General features: G+C 43.9%; 1 protein-coding gene across 4 annotated transcripts in view; it reads left to right on the top strand.

Annotated features, from left to right (window-relative positions):
* The window catches only part of PHTF2 (putative homeodomain transcription factor 2), a 225,666-nt gene that overhangs the window by 173,037 nt on the left and 40,427 nt on the right, over nt 1-12,202 (top strand). For 3 of the 4 annotated variants that reach the window (XM_030215752.1, XM_030215753.1, XM_030215751.1), the window contains 2 exons: nt 10,518-10,790; nt 11,904-12,035. In XM_030215752.1, the coding sequence (XP_030071612.1) occupies nt 10,518-10,790; nt 11,904-12,035 (405 nt within the window). The remainder of the gene's footprint in view (nt 1-10,517; nt 10,791-11,903; nt 12,036-12,202) is intronic. The other variant, XM_030215755.1, reaches the window with a different exon arrangement.

Raw genomic sequence — 12,202 nt, 5'->3', positions numbered from 1 at the left:
GAAGGGCTGGGATTCTATTCCAGGTACTTCCTTGTGGAAAAGAAAACAGGGGGGATGCGTCCCATCCTAGACCTAAGGGCCCTGAACAAATATCTGGTCAAAGAAAAGTTCAGGATGCTTTCCCTGGGCACCCTACTTCCCATGATTCAGGAAAATGATTGGCTATGCTCTCTGGACTTGAAGGATGCCTACACACACATCCCGATACTGCCAGCTCACAGACAGTATCTGCGATTTCAGCTGGGCACACGTCACTTCCAGTACTGTGTGCTACCCTTTGGGCTCGCCTCTGCGCCCAGGGTGTTCACAAAGTGCTTGGCTGTAGTAGCAGCAGCACTTCGCAGGCTGGGGGTGCACGTGTTCCCATATCTCGACGATTGGCTGGTGAAGAACACGTCCGAGGCAGGAGCCCTGCAGTCCATTCAGATGACTATTCGCCTCCTGGAGCTACTGGGGTTTGTGATAAATTACCCAAAGTCCCATCTTCTCCCGGCACAGAGACTCGAATTCATAGGAGCTCTGCTGGATTCTCGGACGGCTCGTGCCTATCTCCCAGAGGCGAGAGCCAACAACTTGTTGTCCCTCGTCTCGCGGGTGCGAGCGTCCCAGCAGATCACAGCTCGGCAGATGTTGAGATTGCTGGGCCACATGGCCTCCACAGTTCATGTGACTCCCATGGCCCGCCTTCACATGAGATCTGCTCAATGGACCCTAGCTTCCCAGTGGTTTCAGGCTGCTGGGGATCTAGAAGACGTGATCCACCTGTCCACGAGTTTTCTCTAATCCCTGTATTGGTGGATGATTTGGTCCAATTTGACTCTGGGACGTCCTTTCCAAATTCCTCAGCCACAAAAAGTGCTGACCACGGATGCGTCTCTCCTGGGATGGGGAGCTCATGTCGATGGGCTTCACACCCAAGGAAGCTGGTCCCTCCAGGAACGCGATCTACAGATCAATGTTCTGGAGTTGCGAGCGATCTGGAACGCTCTGAAGGCTTTCAGAGATCGGCTGTCCCACCAAATTATCCAAATTCAGACAGACAATCAGGTTGCCATGTACTACGTCAACAAGCAGGGGGGCACCGGATCTCGCCCCCTGTGTCAGGAAGCCGTCAGCATGTGGCTCTGGGCTCGCCGTCACGGCATGGTGCTCCAAGCCACATATCTGGCAGGCGTAAACAACAGTCTGGCCGACAGACAGCAGGATTATGCAACCTCACGAGTGGTCGCTCAACTCCCGAGTGGTGCGCCAGATCTTCCAAGCGTGGGGCACCCCCTTGGTGGATCTCTTCGCATCTCGAGCAAACCACAAAGTCCCTCAGTTCTTTTCCAGGCTTCAGGCCCACGGCAGACTGGCATCGGATGCCTTCCTCCTGGATTGGGGGGAGGGCCTGCTGTATGCTTATCCTCCCATTCCTCTGGTGGGGAAGACTTTGTTGAAACTCAAGCAAGACCGAGGCACCATGATTCTGATTGCTCCTTTTTGGCCGCGTCAGATCTGGTTCCCTCTTCTTCTGGAGTTATCCTCCGAAGAACCGTGGAGATTGGAGTGTTTTCCGACCCTCATCACGCAGGACGAAGGGGCTCTTCTGCATCCCAGCCTCCGGTCCCTGGCTCTCACGGCCTGGATGTTGAGAGCGTAGACTTTGCCTCTTTGGGTCTGTCAGAGGGTGTCTCCCGTATCTTGCTTGCTTCCAGGAAAGATTCCACTAAGAGGAGTTATTTCTTTCTATGGAGGAGGTTTGCCGTCTGGTGTGACAGCAAGGCCCTAGATACTCGCTCTTGTCCTACACAGACCCTGCTTGAATACCTTCTGCACTTGTCTGAGTCTAGTCTCAAGACCAACTCTGTAAGGGTTCACCTTAGTGCAATCAGTGCATACCATTACCATGTGGAAGGTAAGCCAATCTCGGGACAGCCTTTAGTTGTTCGCTTCATGAGAGGTTTGCTTTTGTCAAAGCCCCCTGTCAAGCCTCCTACAGTGTCATGGGATCTCAATGTCGTTCTCACCCAGCTGATGAAACCTCCTTTTGAGCCACTGAACTCCTGCCATCTGAAGTACTTGACCTGGAAGGTCATTTTCTTGGTGGCAGTTACTTCAGCTCGTAGAGTCAGTGAGCTTCAGGCCCTGGTAGCCCAGGCCCCTTACACCAAATTTCATCATAACAGAGTAGTCCTCCGCACTCACCCTAAGTTCTTGCCAAAGGTCGTGTCGGAGTTCCATCTGAACCAGTCAATTGTCTTGCCAACATTCTTTCCCCGTCCTCATTCCTGCCCTGCTGAACGTCAGCTGCACACATTGGACTGCAAGAGAGCATTGGCCTTCTATCTGGAGCGGACACAGCCCAACAGACAGTTCGCCCAATTGTTTGTTTCTTTTGATCCCAATAGGAGGGGAGTGGCTGTGGGGAAACGCACCATATCCAATTGGCTAGCAGATTGCATTTCCTTCACTTACGCCCAGGCGGGGCTGGCTCTTGAGGGTCATGTCACGGCTCATAATGTTAGAGCCCACTTGAAGTCAGCCTCCATTGAAGAAATTTGCAAAGCTGCGACGTGGTCTTCGGTCCACACATTCACATCTCATTACTGCCTGCAGCAGGATACCCGACGCGACAGTCGGTTCGGGCAGTCAGTTCTTCAGAACCTGTTTGGGCTTTAGGATCCAACTCCACCCCCGAGGGCCCTGTTTGTTCTGTTCCAGGCTGCACTCTCAGTTAGTTGGTAAATTTTTTAGGTCAATCTCAGTTATGTCCTCGCCGTTGCGAGGCCCAATTGACCATGGTTGTTTTGAGTGAGCCTGGGGGCTAGGGATACCCCATCAGTGAGAACAAGCAGCCTGCTTGTCCTTGGAGAAAGCGAATGCTACATACCTGTAGAAGGTATTCTCCGAGGACAGCAGGCTGATTGTTCTCACAAACCCGCCCGCCTCCCCTTTGGAGTTGTGTCTTCCCTTGTATCTCTTTGCTACATATGAGACTGGCCGGCTCGAGCCGGTTTCGGGCGGGAAGACGGCCGCGCATGCGCGGTGCGCGCAGGCGCGCGAGGGCTAGCAAAGGACTTTGCTAGTGAAGATTCCGATTGGAGGGGCTGCCGTGGACGTCACCCATCAGTGAGAACAATCAGCCTGCTGTCCTCCGAGAATACCTTCTACAGGTATGTAGCATTCGCTTTCAGGCATCATCATCATCACTGTATTATTCTCATGATGGAAAATTTTAAATGGTATATATCTTATATACACACAATCTCAAAAGTCACACAAACAAACAAGTAGCACTCTGTGATAGCATGAGAGGGCGTAGGGTGAGTAGTCTTCTCAAATACAGCCAAAACAAAGTTTAAACGTGAACAAAAACTCTTTAATTTTGTAGTGCAAAAGGAAAGAAACAGAGAAGCCTTTTCCTCTCATAGGCTGTTAGCTTAGGAGTATACATAAAGTAGCTTGGAGTTCAGTTGCAAACAAAATAGAGAGTCTGGTTCCCACTAGACCAAAAAAGCATTGCAGTGTACACAGAATCTGCAAGGTAAAAGCTTTTCCTACTCACAGCTACTATTCTGGTCCTTCAAACATTTGTTTTGTAAAAGTTCTCTGGAAGTCTGCTTCTTCCTGTCTTTCCCCTGGCTCAACTGCACACTCCTGACTAATGTTCTTAGGTCCCTTGTACCTTCCCCTCCTGTCACACTCCGAATCTGGGCCTTTTCTGTATTGTATTGTATCCTCTTGAATTTGTGTAAGCCATATTGTGCCTGCTTATGTGGGAAAATATGGGGTAAAAATAAATAAATATAAAGCGTCCCTGTGAGGGAGTGTGCTTAAGGGGAACCGGTATCAAGTTCAAATTTATTTGATATACTGCAAATATAGTAAAATTCTAAGTGGTTTACAAGGCAAATCAAAAGTAAATGGCAGGGGGACAAAACATCTTATTAAAGACATAAGATGCCAAAAGCTGTAGACAAGGGACTTGTACAAAAGAAAGCATAGGAAAGGAGAGAGAAAATTTACATTAGGGGAAGGAGAGAGGAGAGAAAATAAGGGCTAGTATAACATAGGACACCTCATTTTTCTTAATGTGTGCCTCAAGCTGCCAACATGTATAGAGGCAAGCATCCATGGATGTCAATTTTGGGTTGCAGGCTTGGGTGAAAAAAAGTCTTCAACTGGGATTTAAATTTATCCCGGGGTGGGTCAAGCCTGATTATATAGAGGGAGGGAATTCCAGAGAGTAGGAGCGAATGTGCTAAAACAGGACACCCTGTTAATTTCAAGGTATATTTTCAGAAAGAAGGGACAGTCAGTAGATGCTGAACTCAAGCGCCTGGATGGGGAGTATAAGATGAGGGGAGACCTGAGGACTACCTGGTTGACATAGGACTAGGATCTTATATGGTATTCTGTAGGCTATTGGGAGCCTGTGCTCAGTTATGAAAAGGGGAGAAGCAGGATCCAATTTCTTCTGATCAGGGTTCAGAAGACCAGCAAGTAGGGAATTACAGCAATCCAGTCTTGGAATTACTAAGCTATACAGAATGATATGTAGGGACAAGGGTTTAAGAAGAGAGCTTATAGAATATATATTAAATGAAGGTGAAGAAGCATGAAGATACTACTCTGGAAATCTGGGGGTGAAAAGTTTCCAAGTTTCTTAGGTGTTTGTTACCCCGCCCATTCCACAAAAATTTGAGCAGCTTGCAAAGTTTTTAATGTAGGGATAGATAGCAGCGTGGAATCATTATGGCTAGAAATTCCATGTGTGAAGGAAAGGAGTATTCTTGTAGGGCTGTACTACTGTCTGCCAGTACAGAATGAACAGACAGATGAAGAAATGTTTAGAGAGATTAGGAAAACTGGCAAATTGGGCAACGCTATAATAATGGGTGAATTCAATTACCCCACTTTCAAAGAATCCGTGGAGACCACAATCACAATTCACTAATAATGCTCCACTCTATTATTCTGTATCTCACAAAGGGTCATGCAGTGTGTATCTGTCACTCAAAAAGTGGAGAAAAAAGACTTCAGATTCACTGAGTTTCATATACACTTGTAAGGCAAAACCTTCATATATGTGGGTGGCTCTCCCCAGATCATTAGTCATAAAAAAATTCCACTTAACTGTTGAAATTGACCACAAAGCTTTTGAGATACAGAATAGAATATTATCTTTGGAAAGCCAATATTAGCTGTGATGTTATAAATTCAATGTTGTCTAGGTTAGTTATTACTTATCTTGAGAACTCTTCTAATACAGCTAATACTGGCTTTCCAAAGATAAAATTCTATTCTGTATCTCAAAAAGCTTTGTGGTCAATTTTAACAGTTAAGTGGAGGTTTTTATGACTAATGATTGGGGGAGAGCCACCCACATATATGAAGGTGAGCCCTGTTGATGTAATGTACCTAGATTTTCAGAAAGCTTTTGATAAAGTTCCTCATGGGAGACTTCAGAGAAAATTAAAGGGTCATGGGATAGGAGGCAAGGTTCTGGTGTGGATTAGGAATGGTTATTGGACAGAAAACAAGGTTGGGTTAAAATGGTTATTTCTCTCAGTGGAGGAGGGTGAACAGTGGAGTGCCACAGGGATCTGTATTGGGATCGGTGGTTTTAACATATTTATGAATGATACTAGCCGTTGAGCCCGTGAAAAACAGGCTACTTTTGGAATGGGGGGGGGGGGGGGGTTCCGAGCCCCCCCCCCCCCTGGAGTCACTGCCGCCGCCCCTCCACCCGGCCCGAGCAGCACTGTAAACTTACATCAGCACGCAGCAGCAGGCACATCAGCAAAGCTGCCGTCGGGGCGGGCTTCCTTCTCTGCCTGTGTCCCGCCCTCGTGTGACATAATCTCGGCGAGGGCGGGACAAAGGCAGAGAAGGAAGCCCGACGGCAGCTTTGCTGATGTGCCTGCTGCTGCGTGCTGATGTAAGTTCACAGTGCTCGGGCCAGATGGAGGGGCGGCGGCGACTCCGGGGGAGGGGGGAGGGGGAGCGGTTCCGACGTCTGCAGCATGCCAGTAGAGACTTCCCTCTCTGTCCTGCCCCCATCATCATGTATTGAAGCGGGGGCGGGGCAGAAAGGGAAGTCTCTACTGCGCATTTGCGAGTGAGTACGGTCACTCGCCCTTTATATGTTTGATGGAAATCAGAATGATGAGTGAGGTGATTAAATTTGCAGATGATATAAAATTATTCAAGGTTGTTAAAACATATGCGGATTGTGAAATATTGCAGGAAGACCTTAGAAAATTGTAAGACTGGCAAATGGCAGATGAAATTTAATGGTGTCAAATGCAAGGTGATGCACATCGGAAAGAATAATCCAAATCATGATGCTAGGGTCCACCCTGGGGGTCAGCACTCATGAAAAAGATCAAGGTGTCGTCGTAGATAATACACTGAAATCTTCTGCTCAGTATGTGGCGGCGGCCTAAAAAGCAAACAGGATGCTAGGAATTATTAGGAAAGGGATGATGAATAAGACCGAAAATACTATAGTGCCTTTGTATTGCTACATGGTGCGACCGCACCTTGAGTATTGCATTCAGTTCTGGTTGCCATATCTCAAGAGATATAGCAGAATTAGAAAATGTTCAAAGAAGAGCAACCAAAATGATAAAGGGGATGGAACTCCTCTGGTATGAGGAAAGGCCAAAGAGGTTATGGCTCTTCAGCTTGGAAAAGAGACGGATGAGGTCTACAAAATCCTGAGTGGTGTAGAACGAGTAAAAGTAAACCAGTTTTTTACTCATTCCAAAAGTACAAAAACTAGGGGACGCTCAAGGAAGTTGCATGAAAATACTTTTAAAACAAATAGGAGGAAATAATTTTTCACTCAACTAATTGTTAAGCTCTGGAACTTTTTGCCAGAGGATGTGGTAACCTCGGTTAGCGTATCTAGGTTTAAAAAAGGTTTAGACAAATTCCTGCAGAAAAACTCCATAGTCTGCTATTGAGACAGACATGGGGAAGCAACTGCTTGCCCTGGGATTGGTAGCATGGAATATTGCTGCTAATTAGGATCTGAGAGGTACTTATGACCTGGCTTGGCTACTGTTTGGAAAACAGGATACTGGGCTACATGGACCATTGGTCTGACCCAGTATGGCTACTCTTATGTTATGTAGATTAACCACAGTCAGTGAAAAATTAAGAGACTAGAAAAAAAACTACAGTCATTGATAGGAAAAATGTAGAAAAGTGAAAGCAAGAGGAAAGAGAGAGCCATGTTCCACAGGCTCACACCAGAAATACTCCTTCAAAGTATCTGTAACAGAGGAGGAGAAAAAAATAAAGATGCTATAGCTAAAGGCATCATTAAACTGAAACGTTTGCATGACAAATTTAAATCTTTCAAACAAGGTAAAATGGGGAGGTAGTGTGTTCCTTAAACTTGGGCCAGTGACAGAAAAAATAGAATGGTGAGTTGTATCATATGCAATCTCTCTAACAATGGGGATAACTAAGTGATTTTGCTGTGAAGATAGAAAGTCTGTTATCAAGGATGATTGAGTAGTTTTTACTGGCTTGCTGTAAAAATATCAAATTTGTTGTTGATAAAATGGCGGGAAGCACTGCGAGCAGTGCCCCACGCTTTCAAAATGGACGCTCTGAACGTTCTACAAACTCATAACAGCTGACTACTGTTTGCACTTCGAATCAGCTGTTATGAGTTTGGAGAACATTCAGAACATTCATTTTTAGAGCGTGGGGTGCTGCTCACAGTGCTTCCCGCCATTTTATCACCGCAATAACAAATTTAGCTTGATATTTTTACAGCAAGCTATATCAATATACTCATCCATACAGCATAGGAAGACTCCTGAGGCAGGCCAATGGGCCGAAACACAGCCGTCTCAAGTCGTTGTCAACCAGTAAATCTTCTAGACCACATTACAGCATCATCATTTCATTGAGTCACCTTCGCTGTCTCCTTTGTGTTATTTTTTCTGCAAGGTTCCTTGTTCTGTATCTTTGCTGAGTATTTTTTTAACAGAGAAGGTGTAGCAGAGGGGAGTAACTCTGATAGAGATAGGAAGCCAATGATCTGAGGAGGGTTTCGGAGAAACCTACTTAGTGGTATTTAATTTTTTATTCTTAGCAAGCCAGTTTGCCACATCCTCCAACTTAACGGATAGAAGGGCATTGATTGAAGTTGAAGTGGAGTCGAGAGAGAAAAGAAGCTGGATGATATCTGCATAGATGAAGAAAATAAAGCCAAGTAATTGAAGAAGGAGGGCTAGTGGGGCAAGAAAGACATTAAATAGGATTAAGGTAGGATTGACCCTTGAGGGACCCCTGATATTAAAGGAGTAAAACCAATGAAGTGCCAGGCCAGAGATGTTAATGTTTCTTGAGATGACAAAGGAGAATGGTGTGATCGATGAGATCAAACACATCTGACACATAAAGGGAGAGTAAGATCACATTTCTACATTCATTAAATATTTTTCTAACATAATTGAGCAGTCCAATGAGTGTATGCTCAGTGGAATGTTTAACAGGAGTGTAGGACATTTATCTGGGTGAGGAAGCCAGAAAGTTGAGTGACTACAACCTTCTCCACCACCTTCGAGACGAAAGGAAGGTTGGAGATAGGCCTGTAGCTGTTCACCAGAAAGGGGTACTCTTTGGGACTCTTTAGGTGGGGGTCTATTATGGCCTGTTTCCAGGTGATGGGGAATGTCCCGAGTGTTAAACTTACATGCAAGCTGGAGTAGACAAATGGTAGAAGGGGCCGGAGAAAGGGGATTAGAAAAGTGAGGAGGGGATCTGCGTTGGGAGATGTTCACTTAAGACACGTGATAATCTTGGCCAATTTTTTTTTTTTTTTTTTGGGGGGGGGGGAGGTTGAAGGTACAGAGAGGCTGTAGGAACACTTATTTTGGAAGATGGTGATAAAGGCAAAGGTGTGGGGAGGTAGAAGGTTGGGGAGATTAGTTATCTTATCATAGAAGTCAGATACAATTCTCATTGCCCAGAGCTGAGCAGCAGCAAATAAAGGACACTCTTAGACCAGTTTAATCCATTCACTGCTTTATAGTTTTACCTGATGGCATACTAAAATTAATAAAAACTTACTCAATTCGCTGTCCCAGTTGTCATATTTTAAGCTTAACTTTGCTTCCAAAACTTTCCTTTTTATTGTTCCTTACTGTCTGCACAGTTTGTTCCTTCCTTGGGTGCCCCTTTGGATGCATGTAGGAGCAAGCTTCTTTGACCACAAACTGCGGTTAGTTGGCAAACATCAGCACACACACTTCTCAGAATATAGAACGTATCTGAGGTATACAAATTTTCACATACTGTAGTTTTCTTAGCTTAATGTAAAGTTAGTAAGCAATCATTAACTTTCTTCTTAAATCCCACCTAGTTCTGAACCTTTATGCACATTGTGGACAAGACTTTAGATTAACTCCATTGTATTGCATTCCACCTTTTCGGTATCCATAATTAGTTTCATAGGTGTATAACCCAAGTACTGGTACTGTAGGGTTTTAACATAAAGGCATAAAATATAACTCGTAACCTATCTTAGGTCTGTATTTTTATTATTTGAAAGTCAAATGTAGAAGGTTTATTGCATTAAAGATTTTTGGTGATATTTTTATTTTGTCCTATTTTGTTTGGAACCCAGCAGGTTCTTCTTGCGCCTTCAGTCCTCCAGGTCAGTCAGAACCAGGGCTCAGATACAGTGCCATGAGCCTGGTTGCCCTTCATTTCACCTGTGTATTGAGAGCTGTTTTTAGAGACTGCACACTGTATATCCAGTGCAGTCTTTTATCTTGGAATCTACATTCATCTATTGCACCAGGTTCAAATTCTGTTACATAGACATAAATTGTCTTTTATGACCCCTGAAGCAGGTGGCTACATCTGCCAAAACACATACCCGTGTCAGATCATTTCTCTGGTGCCTTTAAATAAAAAAATCTTTGAACATTCTCTCCTGGACTGGAAGTCAGTTTGTCACCCTCTGTTCCTGTTTGGCTTTTCTTTGCCATTAGCCTTTGACACAGCTTGAGGATTTTTCCTCTATGTTATATCTCCCCCATTCATTGCAGCAGCAGTCCATGCCCTAATAGATGCCTTATTACAGCCACTAGATGTCACTATTGTGCAGCATTGATGACTCCCTTCTACTAGAGGCTGTGAATGCTGCTTCTGGAAACAGGAGACCTGAGCAAGCTACTGAACTCATCTCTCTACATGGCAGCAAAACAACCGTACTACCACTGATCTCCTGGACTAGTCCTGAAGCTTTTTATTCCAAAAAGGTTGAAACACACATTTCTTCAACTTTTGAATGATGTTCAATGAAAGGCTATCATATATTCACCATAAAACGTAATTTAAATATTTGATATTGGAATGATTTTGGAGAATATCATAAATGTAATGTTTCAGTATTGACAACTTTAGAATTTTACAGAAGGTGACATAATGTAATTAAAATTTAGATGAGGATAACTTGATTGAGGTTCATTTAAGCATGTTAAACTCTTTCCTTCACTTTTTAGGTGAACAACTATATACCAGGAATAGGATATCAGATTTTTGGAAACGTGATCTCTTTAATCCTTGGCTTAACTCCATTTGTGTTCAGACTATCTGAATCCAAGGACTTTGATCAGCTTGCTACACTCTCTGCTACAGAACTCTATATTTTTGCCTTTGGTTCAAGTGCAGACATTATGGTTATTTCTATGGTGGTTATAAGTTTTGTGGTCCGTGTTTCCCTTGTGTGGATTTTCTTTTTCCTGCTATGTGTAGCAGAGAGAACATACAAACAGGTGGGTGTTCTGTCAAGTCTTTGACCTTGATATTTGTTGGTTGGATTTCTGTGCAGGAGTTTGGGGGCCCTTCAACACAGTTGAGCAGTTTTTTACTGAAGTGTTCTTTTATGGTATGCAATTTGGATGTAATTTTCCAGCTTTTCAAATTTGAGCTCAGAGTGAGTTACAGATTCTGGTACAGTTTGCTGATTTGTACCCAAGAGAGTTTACAACTTAATTTGTACCTGCAACAGTGGAAAGTGAAATGACTTGCTCAGGTCACAAGGAGCATCAGTAGGAGAAACTCAATTTAAACCCTAGCTTCCCTAGTTGTTAGACCCCTACCCTAACTACTAGTTTACTCTATGCAAGAGTTCTCAACCCAGTCCTTGTGACACAGCTACTCAGGATTTCAGGATGCTCATAGTGAGTATGCATGAGATAACTTTGTATGCACTGCCTCCATTCTGTGCAGATCTATCTCATTCATATTCACAATGAGTATTTTGAAAACCTGAATGGCTAGGTATGTCCAAAGGACTGGGTTGAGAACCCCTGGCTTAGTGCATGTTACATAATGCTGTTTATATACTGAAGGATTCAGTGTAATATCTTAGCTAGAATTATGTACATCTGTGTTTCAGAGCTGATGTTAGAGCCCCGAGTTTTCCATTGCTTGTGGGTCATGAGTCCTCTGCTAGGTCTATTCCCAGGGCATGATTTCTCCACAGTATTTACATGCATGCTGAAGTCTCATATACTCTGTCCTTGAATCAAAGAGGTAAACTTAGCATTTGTACCTTCCTAAGGCCATGTAGCACTGTAAAAATAGTGTTACATAGTCTGAGGAACACATACGCTTTAAGGAAAACATCTGTACTGCATTACAGTGGTGTTTTCATTTAGTCTTATGTTACTGATCATTGTGCTGTGTACCTTTGGGAAGAACTACTTTGCTAGTAATGTTTAACTGTCTTCTCGTTTTTAATTATTTGGGGGCTAGCAGGTTACTTTCTTCCACTAGAAACTATTTCAAAGTGTTTTGTCTGAAAAATCTGATACTAGGTACAAAAGCTTAAATGGGAAAATGGTGTTCTAATTACCGTACTAATATTACCTCATTTTTCATAGAGACTGCTTTTTGCCAAGCTTTTTGGCCATTTAACATCAGCTCGGAGAGCTAGAAAATCTGAAGTTCCTCATTTTCGTTTGAAGAAAGTACAGAATATTAAAATGTGGCTGTCTCTGCGTTCCTACCTAAAGGTAAAATGACCATGACTTTTCCATTCACTTCTCAGTTTGCAATGAACTCTGTCCTTTCTTGTCGACAAGCATGATTGAGTCAGTCACAAAAGGGGTTACATCACATATTGCCAGGACAGAACAGGTGTGCCAGAGCTCAAAACTAAATGCAGTTTTGAGCATGTACG

The sequence above is a fragment of the Microcaecilia unicolor genome, chromosome 10 (genome assembly GCF_901765095.1).
Source record: "Microcaecilia unicolor chromosome 10, aMicUni1.1, whole genome shotgun sequence".
Classification (NCBI taxonomy): domain Eukaryota; kingdom Metazoa; phylum Chordata; class Amphibia; order Gymnophiona; family Siphonopidae; genus Microcaecilia; species Microcaecilia unicolor.
This window is presented reverse-complemented; position numbering and strand designations above follow the sequence as displayed.